Source organism: Symsagittifera roscoffensis, chromosome 3 (assembly GCF_963678635.1).
Source record: "Symsagittifera roscoffensis chromosome 3, txSymRosc1.1, whole genome shotgun sequence".
In the NCBI taxonomy this organism is placed as follows: Eukaryota; Metazoa; Xenacoelomorpha; order Acoela; family Convolutidae; genus Symsagittifera; species Symsagittifera roscoffensis.
The window spans coordinates 5261947-5286084 of NC_087064.1; the positions used below are offsets into that span (position 1 = coordinate 5261947).

At 43.1% G+C, this 24138-nt stretch overlaps 1 protein-coding gene across 5 annotated transcripts in view; it reads left to right on the forward strand.

Moving 5' to 3' along the window:
- LOC134842989 (cilia- and flagella-associated protein 70-like) overlaps window positions 1–24138 on the forward strand; it is a 135483-nt gene that overhangs the window by 82251 nt on the left and 29094 nt on the right. For all 5 annotated transcript variants that reach the window (XM_063859563.1, XM_063859560.1, XM_063859564.1 and 2 more), the window contains exons 2-6: window positions 21286–21380; window positions 21464–21650; window positions 21714–21812; window positions 21898–21983; window positions 22065–22253. In XM_063859563.1, the coding sequence (XP_063715633.1) occupies window positions 21306–21380; window positions 21464–21650; window positions 21714–21812; window positions 21898–21983; window positions 22065–22253 (636 nt within the window). In that variant the 5' untranslated portion in view covers window positions 21286–21305. The remainder of the gene's footprint in view (window positions 1–21285; window positions 21381–21463; window positions 21651–21713; window positions 21813–21897; window positions 21984–22064; window positions 22254–24138) is intronic.

Below are 24138 nucleotides of genomic sequence, written 5' to 3' on the forward strand. Positions count from 1 at the left end.
TTCTAAGAAACTTCAAAAACAGCCATTTTGGAGAAAAAACGAAATGTAGACAGAACAACAATAGTTGCGATAGTGATAACTACGAGGATTGCGATAGAAAAACAACAACGAATTGCAGAGTTAGCAGAGACCGTTCCGAGTTGCAACGATTGTGTCGCTACAATCGTTGCAAGGCCGTTCACAACAACGGTGAAGGGTAGAAGAACAGCCTTCCGGAAGGAAGATAAGGTTGTTATTTGAATCACGATAGGTTGTCAAGAATCCGGAGGGGTCTGAGGACTGGAACTTATATCATTTTTTATACAGATTTTTAGCTTACCTTTTATGTCCTGAATTTAATTGATTTAACATCTGAATTCATTTTCCGAAGATGAGAAGCTAGGAGTTGGGGGAAAGGGTTGATCCGTCTTCGATGGAGATGATGATATAATCTACTGAACAAAAACAACAGTAATATAATAAGTAGTAGTAGCCCTTTTTTTAGGAGTGACCTCGTGGTCTGGGGATACTGAGACCCAGCCATGAGCTCACTAATTTTGCATGTAAACAAGTAAATTTGAGCGTTCTGGTCGAAGCCGGAGAACAGTAACTTTTTTGTCCACCCGATGTTGAAAAGACCACCAAAAGAACTGGCTTTGGTAGAGACGGTGAAAAGCATGTAGAGCTCTGTTTAGACGTTGGCCAGTCGTCTTAGAACCTAGCTTTATTTTCCGTCGATATGTACTTCCGGGCAAATGTTACATAGATGTTTTTATGGCGCTCCTGGGTGTTATTCTTTTTTAACATCAAGACCGGCAGAACCGTTAACGATCACTCCGCGCCGAGCGGATGCTCACATTAACGCCCTTAAAAGGCCAAACTGCCGAGGCGGAGGGGTAGTTCGGAACGCGGAAGCCTTCCGGATTACCGTGAATAGTTTTTTAACTTAGTTAAGACCGAAAATTCATGAACCAGGAAGGGTGGGGTGATCGGCCATCCCCTCGTTCACTGAGAGGTTTGTGACCAAAAACACTTAAAGATATATATATATAACCAAACAAAAAAAATAAAAAAAACCGAAAAACCCAAAAACAGTAAAAAAAAAAAGTAAAAAATCAGTAAAGATCATCCCCCCAGACAAGATGTGATCCGACCCTCCCGTTTGTTGTTGATAGATATATTGTTGTTACAGGCATTTATATCAGTCAGAATTGTTACGATCAATTTTGTAGCCCGTTTGTGAGGCTTGTACTGTAGGGTTGTTTGAGTATTTAAGCACGTTAAAGCTAATTTGCGCTCAATCCGGAAGGGTCTGCTGATTTGCGCTCAATCCGGAGGGGTCTTGGGAGAAAACTGATCCGGCAAGCAGTACAAGGAGCAACAAGAAGGGGCTCAACGACAACAACAGTCGACTGTTGGGTATCCTTAACAAGTTTTGTATCCCTTTTGGTACAAAAATTAAGATAGTAATCTGTGGGGGGCTCGACAGTGCTGCACTGTAGTGACCCTTCACGGAACTGCGAATCTCTGAGTTAAGCACCTTAGTTCGGATAGTGAACAAACCCAGAGGGCTATAGTGAGTTAATATTATTACTTACATAGCCCATATTAAAACTCCGATATCGTTTTTCAGTGAAAAAACACAAAAAAGCAGACCGGTTTTTAGGGTCAAAATAGCGATATTTTGATCCGCCCACAAATCGCGATTTTTGACAGATCGATATTTTTTGAAAAAAAAGCTAAATTAGTGCGTTACATCGTAATTGCACTCCTTTAGTAGGTAGAACCGGTTAAGTTTAGTTCGGAAGTGGTTGCAACTATTTTGGTACCAAAAACCGAATTTTAATGATTTTTGAGAAAACGGAACACTATAAATTCAGAAATTTTTTTTAAATTTTTGAGTTAGGACAGTAAGAATAGTTGTTCGGACAACGTCCACTGGTGAATCTACTGATTCTAAAACCCGCTTCCCGAAAGCCTTCCGGGTTACAGAGAAATCGAACTTAACATGTTTGATTCAGTGGATTCGTCAATCCGGAGGGGTCCCGTTAGCATAGTTTTTCGCAAATTTTTTCAACTAAAGCGTTTAAGATCGGGTCTTTTGCATTGAACTAGAAAAATATAGGCCTTCTGAGCTCGGATCAATAATTTTTAGGTCGAAAAGAACAGAATTGCGGAAAAAGTTAGGCGGAACCTATAAGAGAGAAATTTCTTGACTTTAGAAAAAAGACGTTTTGGTTAATAACTTTGGAACTACTGGACAGATCCAGTTGATCTTGGACAGATCCAGTTGATCTCTTTAATTTTAGAAAATTCACGAATACGGGAGGGTAGACCACTCACGATTTAAAATTTTGTTTTTGGAAAGCCCTTACACCCCCACCAAAGGGTAGAAACGGTTGGATAAGGCAATTTTACGCTGTTCTAGAAGAATAGGGAAGGATTAAGGCAACAGAAAACATTGATAGAGCCGCAGTTAGGCTAGCGATAAGACCCTTCACCGTTAGCGTGAATTGTCAAATAAGAGGCTTAACTTCAATCCGGAAGGGTCTAGGGAAGGAACACATACTCTTCCTAGTTGATACAAAAAGAGGGAAATAGGTTGAAACTGAAGGAAGTCTCAGAAAAGCTAATTTTACAAAACCGGAGGGGTCTCAATCCGGAGAGGTCTTCTTTTCACAAAACCGGAGGGGTCCTAATCCGGAGGGGTCTTACATTTACTAACTCATAGGGGTCCCAAACCGGAGGGGTCTCAATTTTGCAGATCCGGAGGGGTCCTATTTTTGCCAATCCGGAGGGGTACTGTTTTTGTCAACCCGGAGGGGTACCATTTTGTTTAAGGACTTAAGTAAACAGAAGAAAAGGTAATAGTGAGGGGTAATAGGTTATTAAGAGACAGGCTAGGAGCCAGTGACTGCACTGGTAACTTGCCTTTAAAGAAAAGACCAGACCAAAACAAAACAGGTCCAAACTCGGATATTCGCGACACTATATCTAAATTAGAAAAGAGTGTGTAACTCATTGGTGTGGATTGAAATCCAAAACAATTTGAGAAAAGTGACTGCCCTGAGGATTTTAGTAGGTCTAGCTCGGGCTGTTCGAAGGCAAATAGGTAACAGAGTACTCGGTGGGTGCGATAGACGCACACTTGAGAAAATTACTGCTTTCAAAGTTTTGTCTGTTTGGTGAAGCACCAAGCAGGGAAAGCTCTTTCTTTATAAAACAAGTTCGACTATTGTACTGCGACCGACTAAAAGTACAAAACACATACGTTTTTCATAAAATTATTCTTATTTTGTTATATCTGGTTTTAAATCAACAATTTGTGCTTAATTGGGTAGTGAATACACTATCTTTTAAATTGACTGATATCATCATACTGTGCTAGTTCTCAACTTTTACGACTAATAACCGATTATTTTGAATAAGTTGTGAACACGCTGTGCCGTGATAACATACAAGGAGTCGTGGTCAGTAATTAATAGAATTTTTTGGTATTTTTTTGTGTTGTGTTATTATTATCGATAGTCAAACCAGAAGGTCACTAGCAATCGAATTGAGTGTATAGGCATTAAGAAGTGATAAATTGAGAATGAGTCTATACAAGTCAAGAATACCTAAACGAGGTAGTAGCTCTAGGAAATTCATACCTAAAAAGCAAAGAAGAGCAATGACCGATCCGTTTGTGGAACAGATCACACGAGCCCGGACCGACAAAAGGGAGACTGTTTCAGGCAGAATGGTTGAAACCAGGAGTCAGAAGTACTCAGAAGAGCGAAAAGCTATGCTAGAAGTGGAGTTCCATACGGAGCAGGCCATGAATGAGAACCAGGAAATACTTGGACCGGAGGGAAGAGACAGAAGGCTGGCGAGTGAATCTACTCCGGTAGAACAAGGCCAAGATTTTGCCACTTCCACCGGGACACTGGACCGAGAGGAAATGTCGGAACTGTCAGACATCTCTACTGAAATTGTGGCAACTAGAAGATCTCCAACAGACAACACCATGATGGCAGGCGGGACGGAGAAACAGACAACGTCCTCATCGTTCTCAGAAAGAATGAAGAACACTTTCGGAAACATCTTTCCATTCACCATGAGAGTGGGCACAGGGAATGAAGGTGAATCCCAGGAGGAATAAGAGGACGAAGAAGAGCAAGTGGATTTTGGATCTCAAGTCAGCCTCAATAGTTCGACCCAGGAGAATGAGGCAAACGTCGAAAGAGAGACTGGAACCAAGGACAAATTTGGTGTGGTGATAAGCAAAGACGCAAACACACCAGGCCAGTCGAGAGGCTTTGCGAGTGTGACAAATTCAGAGACGCGAACTGGGGAGAATAGAAACAAAGGGCTAGGCAACGCATCGGCGGATCCTGAGGTAGATAATGAAAAGACGTCGAGGCAGAGACTCCAAGCCCGAATCTCGACCAGCAAAAAGCTACCTGGGATCGACAGGGTGATGCCACCACTTGTGACGCCACTAGTGGAAAACGTCGCATCATTAGAAGAAGCCTTGAACAACATAGTGGGCAGTATAGGAGAGCAAAATGAACAGATGTCCATAAGAATGAGTGAACTAGAAAGAGCAGTCCACATTGAAAGAGAAAGTCTGCGGGAAGAAATAAACCGCAATAGACAAGAAATTGCTAGGAGCGAAAAACGCTTGAAGTAAAGAACGGACGAGCACATAGCGAAGAACTTGTCGCGAATGACAAGAGAAGCGGAACAGAGAGAGTTACGCTTAAGAGACGACATGGAGAAGTTAAGAATTCAGCTAGAGCAGTCTCTTGGGACTCTTGACACAAAGATAGATGCGATGATGGAGAGGCGAACTCAGGCAATCATGTATAGGTTGGATGGGCTACTAGGCAGCAAGAATGGACCAAAAGAAGGGGAACCGAACTCGGGAGGTCCCAGCAGGGAGCCGAAGGTGAACTTCAATGACCATCAAAGGAGGAGGAAATATGGATCCACTAGATGTAGGGGCAGTTCATCAGGCTATGCCACAAGGGATAAAAGAACATGGGGCCCAAACAGTAGATCAAGTTCAACTGGGAACAGACAGACCTCAAACGAACGACCGAAGCAAGGCACACATGGGACTGGGAGAGGTGATTCCGGTAACAAGAGACATGGGAGCCCAGGAAGGAGTCATGTGGGCCAAGGGGGAAACAGTCACGGCGATTCGGATTGTAGGGATGCACCGAATACAGAGCCCTTAACAAGGTGCGATGATACCCAGGCGGGGCACTCGAGAGATGTTACGACAATGGCCACAGCCTTCGAACCCCTGAACAGGTCTTTGGAGACAATCCTGACGAGGAACCAATGAACGCAGTGAGAAGTCCAGAAGAGTCTTTAAAAAACCAAGATGCTACAAAGACGAATCTGATGGCTGTATTGATACCTGGATAGAGGTAATGAAACTGCATTTCGAGGAAGAGGATTTATCGGAAAAACAAGAATGCAGTGCGCTCACCACTAAATTGGAAGGGACAGCCCTGAACAGTATCATGGCCAAGAAGCAATATCAGCGAGACACAGCTGAGAAAATCTTCGAAATCTTGTTAAATCGTTTTAGATTAGGGGTGCAGGGGCACGAGGCAATGATGCGCTTCGAGAAACGGAGGCAGCGAGAAGATGAGACGATAGACAAGTTTCTAGACGATTTGGAGATGCTTAGAAGACGCAGCCAACCGGATGAGTCAAACAGAAGAATGAACCTGGCAGTAACCTCGAAATTCATCGATGGTGTGAAGAATGATGCACTTCGAACAATGCTAGCAACGCATTACACACCACTATCAACCAATGCGCCAACACCAGAGGAGTTGAGGCTCAAGTCAATGAATATCTTTTGTTGAAACCTCCTTCGAGATCTGGATATTATAAGAACAATTATGGCAATTTTAACAACGGACCAACAAACCAAAGGAACAAATGGTACAAACCGAGGGATGATATGGACAAGAGACGCTCTTGTGCCAAATACAGTTCAACGGACCATCATGTGTCAGCATGCCAACTTACAAACAGGGCATGAAAGCAATTGGCTTTAGCCTCGAGGACGAAGATGCGTCAGAAGTCAATCATGAAGATTTCATGAGGGGAGTAATTGCAAAATTCGGCCCGAGGTGTTTCTTTTACAACTTGGAAGGTCCTTTTAAATCGGTTTGTCCGCAATTCTGGGATGCTGTAGCAGACATCAAGCATCCAAGGAATGAGGAAGCTTTATCAGGAGTGAAAGCCAGCAAGGCTCGTCTATTGAGTGAAGCCGAGGCGCGCAGAAAAGACAAACCGCAAGAGCTGGCGACGAAGAAAAAGCAAGCGGTAACAGAAGAGATATGCGAACCGGGGCCAGTGACTGCGGCCGATGACTTCAAGATTGATTATAGGGTAGCCGCGAGGGATGCTCTAAATAGAGTGCAGCAGGAACTGGTGACAAAAGAGATCCAACAGAAAGTGAAACTCGAACTGGAGAATGAGAAACTACAGGAGAAACTGAATACATTCGAGGCGACAGAAGTCGAAGAGAGAAAGGCACCAAGTAGTTTGAGCATGAAACTTAATGTGATCTCCGGTCAGAGGTTCGGCATGGTGCCGCAAGGAAGCAAAATACAGTCAATAATCTCGGTAGCAGGACACCAGGTAATCAGAAATCTGAGTGAACTATCGGAGTTCACTTTGATGCATTTGGACACATATGCAGATTATTTGAGGCAGGTGGAGCCACGCACTGAGTGAAGAGCTGTGCGAGCACTACTAACAACGGGTGGCCCTCGCACAAAGAAGCTTCATGGGCGCTACGTGGAAGTCTATGGGCCGTATCAAGTGATGCTGAATGTGGATGGAATCAGTATCTACACTAGGACTTATGAAACAACAGATAGTGACCAAATAGGGCAGATCTATTTGAGTGAGGAGGAACTCAAAGTCCGCAGGATAGGCCATGATGCCATGATGGAACAAGATGCAGTACACATTGGGTACGAAGCAGATGTGACCGCACATCTGCTCGACACCAACGGAAAGAAAATCGGAGTCACGGGGCTTCTGGACACAGGAGCGGTAGTGAGTGTGATGCCGATAAAAACTTGGGAAAGAATGGGCTTCACGAGGGAAGATCTAATTCCAACGAATCTCCGACTGGCCGCCGCCAATCGAGGAGCGCTTTACGTAGCCGGAAGAACACCAATAACGGTTCTCCACATGGGAGGACGGGACCTTTGGATGAGCTTCCTGGTGGTAGAGAATTTGGACGACGCCAACCAATTCATCTTGGGCAGAGATTTCGTCAGTAATTTTGACGTGATGATCGACTTGAACAACGGTCTAATAAGAATTAGGAACCCGGATCGGAAGTATGTTAAGAAGCCAATTAATATGATAATAACAGACGACGTACCAATTTTTTTTAGACAGAAAAGTAAAACTACAGCCAGGGCAGGCTTTGGTAGCGATTTTTAGAATGAGAAATTTAAATTCGTTAAGTGATAGTAAACAGGTTTGTTTGGTACCGAAACCAAATAGTCAAAGCTCAGTGATTTTAGGCCGGAGCTTCTCGGTAACGCGAAACAGACTGTGTGTCAGTGTGTTATTGAACACACTGGACACCACGGTTTCAATCCAGCGTGAAAAGAAGCTTGGTTACGCTTTGGCGATGAGGGCCGACTGTGAAGAGACACAGAACTTGAAGAAATTTAGTGTGAAAGACTGTCCTTATCATGCCAATAAATAGAAAATTTTAAAAAGAATTATTGAATTAAAATCTATTCATAAATTGTTTTCAAGGAAGTCCGACTCAGACGACGGCTTATCGAGCTGCTCGAATTTTCCGGAACGCCCCTCGTCATTTGAATTAGAGTCTGACAAACCGGTTTTGCTAGAGATAGAACACCTAAAAGGGAAAATAGGCGAGGGAGATTTCGAGCTACTACGGGAGGTTTCAAATCGGAACGCGGATGTATTTTTAAGACATAAGGCGGATATCGGTTGCTGTAATTTCGTCAAACACGAAATCGAACTTGAGGAGGGCGCCGTTCCCCATAGAGAAGGCGCAAGACGAATGACGCCACATAAATTGGAAGCTTGCCGAGCGGAAATAGAAATATTGCTCAAATACGACATGATAGAACCCTCAAAATCGCCATGGGCTTTTGGGGGTAGTAATGGCAAAAAAGAAAGGGGGCAGCTTAGGTTTTGTTGCGACTTTCGCTACTTGAACGCGGTAACGATAAAAGATACCGCGAATAGACGAGAGCCTCTCTAAACTTGGTGATGCCAAGTTCTTCACCACATTGGACTTGGGTTCTGCCTTCTGGCAGGTCCAACTGCGGAAGAAGGATAGAGAAAAGACCGGATTCGCGTGTGAGTTGGAGTTGTACCAGTGGAAGAGGATGCCCTTCGGCTTGTGCAACGCAACGGCCACTTTTCAAAGACTGATGGCTCAGGCTTTGACCAGAGTGACAAAGAAGTACGGAAATTTTGTGATGTGTTACGTGGATGATGTAGTCATAGCAACACCGACCCTGGAAGACCACATTGATCGGCTCGATGAGGTCTTTGGATGCTTGAAAAGAGCAGGCTTGAATTGCAAACCATCGAAATGTGAAATCCTTAGGGATTCAATCAAGTACCTTGGAAGAATGGTGGACAGGCATGGTGTGAGGCCGGACCCAGAAGCAGTAGAAGCAGTGTTGACATGGAAGGCTCCCAGAACGGACACACAGCTCCTGAGCTTCCTAGGGTTTACCAACTACTACCGTGAGTTCATCAAAGGATATGCAGACAAGGTGTATCCGATGCAGAAGCTGATGCACAACAAAGGGAAAAAGTTCGAATGGAAAGATGAAGCACAAGTTGCCTTCGAGAACATAAAGTGGGAACTGTGCGAACCGCCAGTGCTAGGCATGCCTACAGAAAAGGGCATGTATGTTCTTGACACAGACGCATCGGCAGTAGCCATCTCAGGAATATTGCATCAGGAGCAAGAATGGAATGGAAGAACGGTTCTCCGTCCCATTGCATACGGCAGCAAGGTCTTGAGTGACACTGAGATGAAATATGGTGCACCAAAAGCAGAAATGTTTGAAGTAGTCACCTTTGTGGAAAAATCCCGCGCATACTTGGGGAGCGCTCCCTTTAAGTTACGCGTAGACAACAGAGCGTTATCCTGCTTGAAGACCTACTCGATGGATCAGAGTTAATTTGGTAGATGGATAGTAAGATAAGATGGCTACCACATGATAATCGAGCACAGGATGCGTGATAAACACCAGAGTGCTGACAGCCTCAGCAAGAAAACTGAGTTCTATGAAAGATTGGAGCAGAAGCAAGCCAGTCAGGCAGAAATAAAGGAAGGATTCTCGTTTCTGGACAAATAAACTTATGAAGCGCTTCCCTTAACGAGATGGTTGGACAAGTCTGGACATCCAATTCCAGGACATCCTGAGTTACCTGTAGCGAAAGCAGCCGAGATAAAGATCCTATCCAAGGAGGACCCAGCCCCCTTGGATCTGTTGCTGCGCTCAAACCTGGTCCAGCAAGAACTCTCTCGCATGAACCCAAACAATCTCTCATTATTGGATAAAACGGTGCAGGTCACACCGCAAGTGATGCGGATGCTGGGTGGATTGTTAGAAAGAGGAGTGACCAGAGATGACCCCGAGTGGACAGCAGCAGTGGCATCAATGACAGTCAGGGAGAAGGTGCAGATCATGCCGTCTAGATGACAACACGAAGAGAACGAGAGGGATTGTAGGACAATAGTTCAGCAACTAGTATCCTCAATAACACACGAGGTTTTAACCAATACTTCGTATGGACGGAAAGAACAGGGGCAATACGCGAAGGAAAACTGTTACCTTTGTGGACCAAGATAAAGAAGGTGAAAAGGTAGAACGAAACCTGGAGCAAGATTGTTTGTCCGGGGAGACGAACGATGAGAAGAGCCAGCGAGTTCAAGATCAACACCCGGGACAAGGAAGTTTGTCCGGGGAGTGTGAGATAGATGAAACAGGACCTGAGGAACAAAGTTTTAACTGGGGAGTTCAGATGGATGCGAAGAAGGCACAGATATGATCTGGAGGAGGGTGCAGACTCCATCACAACCTCTTCAACAGATGACAACTCCCGAAACTCAGGAATTGACACCTACTCAGACAGTAACTCGAGCTCGGGATCAGAACTGTCAGAACTAGCGATCCACACACTACTAGTGGAAACTCGTGAAAAGGATCTGGATAGAGAGATGTACCAGGACCCTGATAGTGATCGCTACCTCATACCAAGTGAAAGAGTCTTTGACAACGCAGCGGATGATTTGGAAACAATAGCGGTATCGAAACGTTCAATAAGTCTGTTGCCACAAAAGGAGGTAGTCAGGACTGATCTTCAGTCGTTCAAGCAAGAAACACAACCGTAGGCGAAGATTTGATGCGTTAAGATGGAAGAAGACACACACCAGCCAATGAGCTGAATAGTCAGATGAGGGTCATGAAGATTTACTTGAAGGCGAGATACAGACTCTCGAATCTTCTAAGGGCGCAGAGAAAGGATCGCATGACAAGCAACCTGAAAAGGTTAATCGAGAATGGTTCTCCGCATAAAGGAGACCTCGAGGAAGACAGTTACCGTATCCTGAGACAGTATTTCATGCAGAAAGAGGGAAGGTTATACTTGAACAAGTACGGGATTGTGGCTTGCAAGAGAAGAGATGAAGACAAAGTCCTACACAAGTATAGCACGATAGTGTTGCCGCAACTCTATCAGACAGAACTCTTGTTCAGGTCGCATGATCAGATGGGCCATCAGGGGATCGACAAAGTGTATCGGAGGATCCTGAAGCGCTTTGAGTGGCCTGGAATAAAAAAGGCATGCGAGAAGTGGGTAACAGCATGTCTGTCATGCCAACAGGTCAAGGATCCAAGGAAATTACGATTTCCCTTGCAATCGGTCGAGTCGTCTGAATTTAACGAGGTGGTGCAGATAGATCACCAAAAGATGTGCATGACAGACAGTGGTTATAATCAGGTATTGTTCATGATAGATCATTTCACGAAGTATGCAGAGGCCGTGCCCTGCATAACTGCCTCGGCGGAGGAGACGTGCGATTACCTGATCAATACGTGGATAGCGAGACACGGTTGTCCGATGACGTTTCAATTGGATAACGGAACAGCTTTCGTAGGAGAACTCACGAAAAAGCTAATGAGACGCTCGCAAGTTGCTCAAGCTCACTCCACGACATACCATCCACAGACAAATGGTTTAGTGGAAAGGCAGAATCGAACGTTAGTCTCGATGCTGAGGGTATATTGTTCCAGGTACATGACCGATTGGGACAGTTATCTTCCGCAGGTGATGGGAGCTTACAATAGCACTTAACATTCCACCACCGGAGTCAGCCCACACATGATGCTGACAGGGCACGAGAAGTCTTTGCCCTTGAATTTCTTCTACCCAGAGTATGAGGGGAAGAAGACGTCACCACAGGTCTATGTGAGGGATGTAATTAGACGTCAGCAAGAGTTGAACGACTTGTGTAGACGAAATACTCAGCAAGCGCAGGCAAGGCAGAGGAAAAGATTTGACAAGAAAGCAGGTGTAGCAAAAGGTTACTCGGTAGGAGATTACGTATGGGTATTTCAAAACTTCATACCACCAAAAGGAACAAAAAAGCTTTTAAAAAAGTGGTGGGGACCCTTCATGATTACGGAAGTGCTCCAGCAGGGACGCTTTTATAGACTGAGTACGGGCCGAGCCGCTCATTACGAAAACATTAAGCCACACAATCCATCGACAGAAGACTGGTGTATACCTGCAGACATGGAAGAAGGGGATTATCTAATGATGGACCCTGCTTGTGAGGTCAATGAGAAGGGCACCAGGGAAAAGAACGATGGAAATGAGGTCATAGAGAAAGGAACAAGTACACCACTGGACCTGGACCCAAATGACGTGATTGAAGCGGACGATGAAACTTTACCCTATGCAGAGGAGGACTGGCAGGACCCTGAACAAAGGGAGGTTCCTAAGAACTTGAAACCGGATCATCCGTTCACGATACAGACTCGTCAGAATGACAGGACAAGCTCCAAGAAGAAATATAACCCTTACGGCGACGGTTTTGTAGTGGACAGGATAGACCTAAAGAAGATAGGGGAAGAAGTAGTGGGTCTAGAAGAAATAACTGTGTCACAGGACATTGAAATAGTCGATGATCACGACGATGAGTGGGTCGATGACCGGTCGAAACCCGAGGTAGAATTCGATGACGAGCAACAGCAGTCATATGAACAAGACTTGACGAATCTGCGTGTCATGGAATGGCTGAACGAAATGACGTCGGACCCAAAGGAGACCAGTGTCACGATTCAAGATGTAGATCGTGAAAGCATAAAATACATGAAAACCGAACGAGAAAATCCTTCCTGGGCTTCCCAGGAGGGGCGACTGCTCATTCCGGCTTCCAATCTCGATTTGATACCCGGTATGCGATCGACGGGGACGTCGATGGATATTTTTGTCCAGGGAGTGGGGGTAGGACTTACCCGCACTAAAAACTTGATAATTACAAAATTAACAATAGCAAGAGAGACAGGAGAATAAGAAGCAAAAACAGGCGGAGAACCTAACAAACCTGACATAGGGAGGTTAGTTGAGTCATATTTTAACATACCAAATGAATATTCAAGTAGCATAATACTATCAGACAGTGATTTCATACTCACAAATAGAACATGTGCGATGGCAATCACAGCAGACATGAGCTTTAGGACAGCGTTAGCGGCAGATTTTAAAAGAAAATAAAAAAACATAGAGTTTCTTTGGAAGCAAATTCTTTGTGACAAGGGCGACGGAGAAGCGGCACGTAGACCCGGAAAACCTAGTCTTGTCCTTGACGAGATTAAGAGACTTCCTCGTGGAAAGGGATGTGAAGGAGCTTTCGCTTCCAGTATACGACCCGAACAGAGGACGACTGCATCCTCGAGAACTGTACGCGCTTATACATGTAATCTTCTCTGATACTAATTTACAAGTATATTTACATCAGAAATATTACCTAAGTATAGGCTGAGTGACGTGCAAGAGGGTGTTAGACTAGATTATGTAGTGTGTGATATGTGTGTTATGTTATGTTATGTTATGTGTTATGTTATGTTTTTGAGATCTTGGGTAAGAAAGGGTTAGTGACCACGAAGAACTGAATAACAATCTTAGGAATAGATTCAAAGTTTGGAATGTCCAATCTTAGGTCGAAATCCCAAATTTTAGAGACCGATTGATTTTAATAAATTTTAGGATCAAAATCTTTCTATCTGATTTTTAAAAAAAAAAATTAACGAGAAGTTAATGTGAAACTGACAAGTGTGATATTCGTGACCTCTTTTCTAGATCCTGATTGATCGTTTAATTGCTCACTTGAGTCAAATATTAGAATCGAATCAAATTAAACCTGAGAAGAGAAAGGATAATTTCAACTTGGATGAATTGATGGACCTGGCAGAGGCATATGTAGGACCGATGATAGATGCGATCTATCATCGGCTAATGGATCGGGACTTCGCTCTGGAGGACCTAGAGGTAGTCATGTTGCTGACCGCCCTGATAAACATCTTGGGGCATGACAACCGTGGGGACCGCCCCACGGAAGTCCAATTGATGGCAGCATACGCAGAGAGGGGAGTATTAGACCGCCCGAACATGAGAGTGATGAGGTGGAGAAACGGGCTCTCTCAGGGAGTGACTTGGCGAATGAGCCTGGATTGGGAAGTTCTAGGACTTATCAACCAGGTGAAATGCCTTCCGCCTTGAAACCCAAGCCTGGGCTGACGAGAATGCATCGAGAAATGAACAGCGAGCCTGCCTCGTCTGGTTCACCACTGAGAGTAGCTGTGCCACCAAAGAGGGCGAAAGTAGAACAAGGGGTTCAAACGAACCGAACCATGCAAGATCTAGATGGGATGAAGGACGAGCTGGAAAGGACCAGGAAGGAGCTAGATGAAGTGACTACGACCATGCTCATTACGGAGGACGACAGAGACATGTGGAAGAAATTGTTTGAAGACTGCAACAACAAGCAAGGTGAAGAAATTGAGCGCTTGAGGCGGGACTACGAGGAGCGATCGGAACGGGCGGCATTGACTAAGCCGTGGAAAAAGCGATACCTGCAAGGAGTATTCCTCGTGGGCAGTCTCCGATGGAGCTCTTGGCGCCTCGATAGATGAGTCAGACAACGGAAACGAGCCCCATGACAACAACAGGTCGAGTGACGATCCCGGACCCGATTGACACCTTGGGTGACCCAGTCGTGGAACAAACGGTGAGGAAGCTGATAGAGACAGCTGGACGACTAGTCGCCAACAAGAATGCGCCAGGTTCCGGGATGACTGCACCCTATGGAACGATTGACGATACGGGCAGAGTACGACTCTCCCAAAACGTGATCAGACAGGGATTTAGCGACACAACGCCACCAATGGGGAGCTCTAAGGTCCCAGAGAGGAAGATACGAAAGATGCCGGCGAAGAAAGTGTCACGTGTAATATATGGACAGAAAAACAATCAGCTGAAATAAAACTTCACGGGAGTTCCGGAGGCGGATCCGAGAGCTTGCTTCAATCGAGCGACCTGGAACCCGGCAGTGAACCTGCAACAACCACCGCTAGGGACATCGCATCTGATACTGGGAGATAGCTTAGTCAGAGTGCTCTCGAACTTGAGGACCTCTTGGGTCACCACGGTGATGGCCTTCGGAGGCGCGACCATAGCCCAGCTGTTTCGGATGGTGGAATTGATGAACCCAGGAATTGATGAACCCTAATGTAATGATCCTAGTTGGGACAAATAACATCTCAAGAAGCTCGGATGAGGAGGAAGCACTATGGGAGTCAATGATGGTGTGCTTGTTTACTACTCTCTGGCAGAAGTTGAACTGCGCGGTACTGACCGTTTGCACTGTACCAATGAATGCAAGGACTTTAACTGCAACAGGGAGAAGGCACAATGAAGGAAGGGTCAGGTGGAATAACATCCAAAGGAATCTCGCAAGTCGGAATGCCGGAAGGATGATCCTCATGGTCATCGAACATGATTTGAGAGCTATGGATCAGGCCAGGCTGACTACGGACGGCATCCACTTCGATAACATAGAAGGACAGGCTTGGTTGAACAGAGTCTTCCAAGAGCGATTGGATGAGTTGGAAGTGGAACTCTTTGACACAGGAGTGCTAAAGGAGGAGGGAGCATTGAAAGAACCTGTGATTACCACTTTTGTGCCTCCTAGCCTGGAAACACGCTTGGGGACGGTCCCGGCCGTGACGAACTATAGACAGCAGAGCTCTAGCGAACCAGGTCAAAGATCAGACGTTCAAGATCGGTTGGGAGAGGCGCCAATGAGGAGGACCATTAATCCTAGTAGAAGAATAGGGCCTGTCAACCCGAGGGAAGAGACAGCCAGCACCTCTAGATCGGACACGAGGTCGGAGACGACGAGGACCAGTCGAGAGGAAAGACGCCTTAACAGGAGCTCTCTAATGTGGTCGAGGCCGTTTGCACTGTACAAATTGAACAAAGATAGACAAAGATGACCTGATGAAACTGAACCTCGCAGCGGATGCCATGGTGAGCTTCGCAGCGGATGCCATGAGGATGCTGAACGGACCAAGGTTATCAGTCAGCGGATTGTACTCGATAACAGGAGTGGACTGGTTGATAGCAGCTGGCATAAACTTCAGCTCTATCACTGCCTTGAGGTTCGCTGACCTAGAGGGACTGCCCTCTAATAACACATTGGGACCAGTGACTGCCCGACCGTTACAAGACGTAAAACTGAATCACAATGAGGGTGAACATGAAAGAACCTGAAGAGCTAGAACCCATGAGAAAAATCAGGAGATTCTCAAACAAGGAGCTGAGACTCACTAAAGAATCTATGGGAGCACTACCGAAGTCCATTGAGTACTGTGGGCCGATCAGAAAGAAGTCATACAGCTACGTGTCCGGAGTCAAAGGGATAGCGTACAACCCTTTCCTGAGTAAAGACATACGCGATTGCTTCTTTGATTACGAACAAGCAGTGTTTCTAAGATTCTGGACGTCGAGAATTGCAACGATTAAAAGCGCTACTAATCCGCAGACCAAGTTGGGACTAATCTTGGAAGAAAAGGTGACTGCACCTTCGGTGCCGAAATCTGACAAACGAGTGGAGTTTGGATTGGGATTCTCAGATAAATTACTGAGAACGAGCTTGATGGTAGTGTGGGAACTGATCAGACTATCATGGTGTCCTAGTCCCAATGCTGACTCGATACTACGAGCGACACAAGACGTGCAAAGGGAACTAAACGCAGACTGTAACCTGCGTGACCTGAAAATCATATATAATGTGATGACAACAGCCTCTAGGAGCAGCGAGCAAGACAAAGTGGAGTTGCCTGGCTGGGGACCAGAAGACTGGGTCAAACCTGGTAGCTGTCTGGCAGAAGTCTGCGGACTGGAAAGTCACGTTTGTGGAAGTCTGGATTGCGTGAAAACCCTAGAGAGACAACACAAGCAGTTGACGATATTGTTTAGGCACATCATGATGAAAACAAGAACAGAAACGGAACTGATCGCAGATTGCCATGGAGGAACCGAGGTGAATCTAGAGACTGCACCAGGATTCTACAGCATGTTTGGTTCTTTAGAGTCACAATTGAATCTGAAACAGGACCATGAGGTGGTCACAGCCATCAGTGTAGAAGTGTTCCCAGGAGAGTTACAAACTGAGCAAAAGTACATAGGAAAAAGGAGGGAAGCGATCGAGACGGAAATGAACATCCGACACAGTGAAATTAATCGTAGACTATCAGGAGCACGATATTTGGTGGGGTCGACATTAGCTCCAATGTGCAAGAGCAGATACCCGGTGCATTTTGTAGCTGTGGATGTAAAGAGTACGAGAACGATCGTGGATCAAGCCTTCTCAGTGCCAACGTGTGTGAGACTAGCGAGAATGTCGGAAAAATCTTATGAGTTACTGTGTAAGATATTCTCAGCAGTTCCAGAGAGAACAAAAGAGTTGGAATCAATACTGGGGAAGAAGTTCATGGGATACGTGAGTGCGAACTTCAGTGACTTTGAGAGACAGAAACAGAGAGGATCAACCGTTACAGATTACAATACAGTAGACGAGAATGATGAAGTCCACCGAGTAATGATGAAAGCGGAACCATTAATGGAAGCTTCGGGAAAGCGTAATTGGAGGAGCATCATATTGACACATGATGGGTTTCCCTGCCATTGCTTGCTACAAACATGGTGGTATCCCGAGCGTAGTAATCTGGTGTTGATCAGGGACTCTGGAGAGCTGCTCTCCATGGGTTTATCAGACTCATCACGGCCCATAACAATAGTGATAGTCGGAGTTATGATGGCGATACGATGGCTGGAAGCTCATGTGAGGGAGAACAATAGACAGGAGGCACCAACGAGAGAACAATTGCAGAAATTGGATTGTCTAAAAGATTTACATCTTTTTGAAACAATGTGCAAAATTCTGAACATTTCGATGGAAGTGAAAACAAATATGGGCAAGGAGACGACTGATGCCATGGTTTAGAGCCAATATGACTGCATGGTTGTACGAATATGCCAAGAAGCATATGTCGAAGCACGGCAGAGTGTACAGTGGGTATCAGCTAGACATTGGGGCAGGAGAAACGTGACGTTGTGTCTCCACAACAGCTTCAGCCGGAACAGAGAATCTAACGTGGATCCCCTACCTTGTTGTAAACAGAGGGTAGAAAACCAGAAGTGGTGGAGGACTGCTTCCAACAGCGTCAGAATAGCTAACGATGTGTTGCAAGACACAGAAACGGAAGGTGCAGAGTCAATGTCACAGGAGGAGGAGATGGAGCATTGACAAATGGCCGAAAAACAAGACGCAAAAACAGACCAAATTAGAAGAATTTAGAAATTTTAGAACTTCTAAACGACGGAAACAGAAGAAACAAAGCGGTGACAAAAGAGAAGAAGTTAAAACTCGGAATTGTTTTATGTGTGTGATGAAAACTCAAGTGAGAAACTAAGCAACCAAGTTCTAATTGAAACCGAAACATTTAGTTGAGTTTTGAACATTAAAGAATTCGTTGCATTTATAAAATTGCATTTTGATTATAGTTAGTGGCTTTAGAGACACTTACTGTTTATTTAGAAAGGCTTGAGTAAAGAGTATATTTAAACACTCCAGCCTGCATGACTGTTTTTAATCAACTAGGAGAACTGATCACTTTGTGGTGACATGAAAGGCTTGGGTAATCTCTCGAAGAGGGAGATTGTTTCATTGTTCTTTCTAACCACAGAGTTCCTTAATTTTAATATTCAGGACAATAACAACTAAAATTTCCGAAGGGAAGAAGCATACTAGGATAATTTTAGCTTGTTGGTTGGCAGGACTGTCCTGCAAACTAACACCTTTTAAAACCTAGGAGAAAAAGTTTTAATTCAAATCAATGACGTTGGAAGTCAGAAAAAATGTTTTATCTTAAGTCATATCCTCAGAATGCAGATTAGTGAAAAATTTAGAGGGCTATAGCGATGTAGTATGATGCCATTTATATTCTGCAATGAGTCGATATGACGTGGATAAAAGTTATTTTTTGCATTTTGTAAATTCTGTTCGATGACACTGTACCAATTTTACGAACCTTGCGAGACTCAATGGGGACATTGACCGGGCTGTCCGAGGAGTATGTGACATTCGACCAGAATGGACAAAAATGCAGATGCAGCAGTTTCGAGTTTTTAGCAGCGAATCTTCCGAATTGGCGGTTTTGAAGGAATAAGAGCGTTATTCGAGCGATTAGACAAATTGTGAAGGCTGAAGGTTTCAGAAATTCCTAAATTTTAAAAATTCGAATTGATGACGTTATAAATCTAAGAAACGTCAAAAACAGCCATTTTTGAGAAAAACCGAAATGTAGACAGAACAACAATAGTTGCGATAGTGATAACTACGAGGATTGCGATAGAAAAACAACAACGAATTGCAGAGTTAGCAGAGACCGTTCCTAGTTGCAACGATTGTGTCGCTACAATCGTTGCAAGGCCGTTCACAACAACGATGAAGGGTGGAAGAACAGCCTTCCGGAAGGAAGATAAGGTTGTTATTTCCCCGGATTCAAGAATCCGGAGGGGTCTGGGGACTGGAACTTATATCATTTCATACAGACATTTAGCTTCCCTATTATGTCCTGAATTCAATTGATGTAACATCTGAATTCATTTTACGAAGATGAGAAGCTAGGAGTTGGGGGAAAGGGTTGATCCATCTTCGATGGAGATGATGATTTTTATCTACTGAACAAAAACAATAGTAGTATAATAAGTAGTAGTAGCCCTGTTTTTAGGAGTGACCTCGTGGTCTGGGGATACTGAGACCCAGCCATGAGCTCACTAATTTTGCATGTAAACAAGTTAATTTGAGCGTTCTGGTCGAAGCCGGAGAACAGTAACGTTTTTGTCGACCCGATGTTGAAAAGACCACCAAAAGAACTGGCTTTGGTAGAGACGGTGAAAAGCATGTAGAGCTCTGCTTAGACGTTGGCCAGTCTTCTTAGAACCTAGCTTTGTTTTCCGTCGATATGTACTTCCGGGCGAATGTTACAAAAGTCGTTTGGCTGATGGCCTAAAAATGGTAACTTATTACTTGGCCCTTAACAGTCCAGAAAAAACACATGGCTAGGTCAAGACGGTTAAAAACTAGTAGAATTAAATTAACTGACATCAGCCAGTCGTCAATATGTATTTTTTCTACGATCCGTAACTGTGTAATGTCTGGGAGAATGTTTCAATCGAATCGCAAAACTGCATATGAACTGTCAAAAAGCAATGCAAACTGGTGATTGGTTTTTTTTCGGTGATTTTCGTTTTTGCCTAATTTTAAGAGCACAATTAATTTTTTGTCGCAGTTAAACCTTTTACAAAAAAGCAATTGCGAAACTTCAAAGAAATATTTCTATTTAGTTTAAGTTTGTAGGTCAAAATTTTTTCAGAAGCTCAAAACGTTCTATAAATTTGATAAAAGCTTTCAACTTCTCTCAAATTTATAAAAGTTGAATGGTTTTTTGCCTGAGTGAAATGATGAATGACTAATGTTTTAGGTTCGATTGCCATGATAGTAAAATTTAAAGGCAAATTGTTTGAATGATTTCGAGTGATTAGTTTCATTTTAGTTTAAATTAGTTCAGTTTAATTCTGACTATTAGGCGATAGTGATCATCAATTATTGCCAGCCTATTATAACATTGAGTATTATAACCACCAAATAGATATTAATACAAGAAACAAAAAATTATTTTTCGGCGACAGATACAATGGGCAATACATAGAAAATTATTGTCCATTATAGAAAATTCCTTCTTTAAAAAGTCCGTCATAATCTGGAACAAACTAACAGATGATAAAGTCAACTTTACAGACATAGTAACATACAGAAAAACAAAGATAAAATTCAAGATTTATTATCTATTATTATTTAAAGTAGACCCCTCTGTGGCAACTCATGATAAAGTTTCATGGAAAAGCTTCAAGTTTATATAATGACATTGATATATAAACCACCTTGAAGCTCTCAGGTGAAAAGTAATCATCGATAATTGTAATAGATTTTGTTTTGTTTATTGTTATTGTAACTATGTGTATCTAATGATATTATAATATTTTTATGAACTGATAGAAAAAAAAACAGAAAACGGTACTACTATGATAGAGTGGTCCCTCGAAAAAGCAACTATGATAGACAGGTCCCGCATGCATTTCGCATGTTATAATTTTGAAAACTAATTTGTGCATAAATTATTCATTTCAAAAATCTTGCAAAATATGTTCAGCCAAAAACTTTTCAGACTGAAAATTGTAATCACTGTTGTTTTTATATTGAAATTTGCTCGCTTTACTTTATTTTACGGTTTAACAACCATATAATTGGGTTGACTTATTCGTCATCAAAACCCACTATCGGCGTTTTTTTTTTAAATTTTCAACATTAAAATGGCGAGGGGGAGGTTTTAAGAGGTAACAAAACATGAAATTTGTTTGAAAATATACTGCGACATCTTTCTGAAAGGCGTAATCATAATTATTAAACGATTTGAGAGCTCTAGGTGTCGTATTCTCAAGGGACCTGTTTATTTTCAAGGGACCACTCTATCATAGTAGTACCCAGAAAACATTTGACATACACTTGTGTATTGAAATTAATTTCGATGTGCAATTAAAGTAGTGCCACTTCTTTTGATCAGCTCATTGTGTATTTCTTTTCATATAGTTTCAGAATTTCAATAATGGGAGAACCAGTTGCTACAAGTGTTAGGGAACCTGAAGTGGTCTCAGTTTATGTCAATTCTGGTCGAAATCTGGTTTGTATAAAAATTTTAGATATTTGTCGTTGATTGTAGCTTAGCATTGAGATACGAATACGAAATTATGATTCTTTTTTCAGCGGGGCTCAAGAGGCGAAGTTTTAACAGCTGCTGTGAAAGCTGAATTTAATGGTGTCACACTGGGAGAATCAGCGCGAGTAGAGTGCGGAGAAAGCGATGCCGTTGATTTCGATTTCTCAGCTACGTACAATTGCAATTTCGAGGATGCAAATTTATTGGACGAGCTGGCCTATAAGCCAATTATCGGTTAGTATCTTATTAATCCTAACAGTTGTGACCTTAGCGTTCTCATCTGCTGATTGATTTTAGTCACATTGATCGAAATCCTCCCGAAAGAAAAAAAGCAACGAGAAGAAAAAACAATGATATTGGGTCAAGCAAGTGTTGACATCATGCCATTACTCATCCGTAAGTGTTCTTTGTCCTAACTACTTGAATTGCATTGTCCTAGCCACTTGAAGATTGTACTAGCTGTGCAAGTGCATTTTTTCAGAGGGCGTTACTTCTCATCGACAGACTGTACAAGTACATGCATCGCCGGGATCAGCTATCGAAAACTTGAGTCCCGAAATTCCAAAGGTAGCCAGAACAATGCCTAGATGCTGCGTTGGAAATCACCAGCTTTGACTTTACTATGAGTAATACCTTCTGCTGTTTTAGTTGGAATTGGATGTAACATTAAGCGTGACCCAGCCGCTAGTAACGGAAGCTGAGAGTAACGTAATGGCCATAACAGTTGAGAACCTTTATTCTCCACCCGATTCGTGGAATCCGGCTCACCAACAGTACACGTATTCAATTACTACGCCTATTCCGTACGCTGGAGTTGGAGCTACAGCGGATGAAGTGGTTAGTATTCTTTTGGATGCAAATTATTCGCCAATTAAAAGTTATAACAAATTTATCGGACAACGTTTATCGGACAAAATTTATCGGAGTTTTGAACTATTTCAAGCCATTTTCCGGCCAAAGTCTTGCCATATGTTTTTTTTCATGCCTTCTGTTTTTGGTTCCCTTTTGATCTTACAAAACTGCGTGGCAGGCTTTTGGTGAAAAATGGCCGTGAAGTTAGTAAAACTAACATGGAATTTCATGAAAAAACACAAGTGTTTGGGGACTTGAATCTTTTTGTCTTTTACAAAATCAGTTTTTTTTTCGGCTCACCTGGTGTCTGCTCTAAGATTGTCGGCCTTGTTTCCGCATCGTAAGTTTTGTTCATTTGCTAATTACCCCTGCGATGAGCTAGGATATTGCAATCGGGTACTAGAATTCTTTCCGTAAACAACTTTGTTTGCAAGACTCATCTTGACGCATCTCTAGGTACCTTGTTTCATAATCGATTCAATTTTTTTAAAGAGTTTTCGGCCATTTCAGCCTGGAGGTAACGAATATGCCTGGGAAGCCAAAGATACTGGGTTCGAATCAGGACCTGTTTTTTTTTTCAAACTGGAATTATTCTGTCTCAATGTAATTGTCGGCCTATTATTTGTCTGCTTATCCGTTGGCTTAGTAGTAACATCTTGGAATAGTTTTTTTTGCTGCATGCATTTTTCTTTTATGTTGCTATTAGTGTTTGATTTGCTCCTAAAGTTTGTAATTTTACTTACCTTGACTTCACTTCGTATTTCCTTTGGTTTTTTTTAATTTCGCTAAAAAAAATTCCGCGGCCCAAATTGATCCGGCTTTTTTTCATCGGCTGAATGACCTAACTTGGGTCGTTTCAAAGGAAACATAATTTTAGCTTTCGTTTCCGCTCTTTCCAAGTTGGTTTTAAGTTCACCAATCAGTTTGTTGAAATTTCTTTTTTTGTTTTGGAGAATTTCACTTTTTGCAAAAAATTTAGTTTTTCTCAGAAACGTTTACTGGTTTTTAGAAAAGTGGTATCAATTGAAAGACCGCCTAGTCCCCTGTGTGCCTACATACTCTCCTAGAGTCTCTCTTAATTTGACCCCTCGGCTTACAGCATTCGAAAAAGTCTGTGGGGGAATATTTGACCCATATTTTTGATTTTTTTTTTCGTTGTCTCGAAAACTACCTCTCTCAAATCTGAGTTTTTCGTTTCAATCAAAAGAACTAGTTTCTCGAAAACTACCCTGCCACATCAGAGGTTTTGGGTTCAATACAATGGGAAGCTCATTTTTCTATGCAACTACGACCAATTTTGAACGGCTACGCCCAAATTTGAAAAGCGCCCTTCTTTAAACGATTTGAAAAGCGCCCTTCTTTAAACGGCTGCGCCCAAATTTATTAGTGAAACTATGGCCTTCGGAATAGTCAAGTTTTTGATTTTTTTCACCGTTTTTTGAATTTTTTTACTCGAAAACTAGCCTCCCAAACCTGAGGATGTGGGTTCAATGGAGATAAGGAGTAGTGGGAAGCTCCCTTTTTCTTGTGGACACTCAAATTTTTTCCTCGGAAAAGTTATTTTTTTGAGCGTGTTTCTAATTTTTATGAGTTTTACCGAAGTTACCCTCCGATATCTGAGATTTTGGGTTCAATCCAGAGAACGGGTTGTGGGAACTCCTTTGCATACGCAACTACGCCCAATTTTTTTTTGACAGCTTATGATTTTTTTGACCGTTTTTCCGAGCTACCCTGCCAAATTTGGGTTTTTGGGTTCAATCGACGTTGAAAATTGGTTTAATCAATCTACGTTGAAAATTGGTTTAAAAAAATGGTGGTTTTCGGAAATGGCGACCTTCTGATTTGTTGACCGTTTTCTGGAATTTTCTTC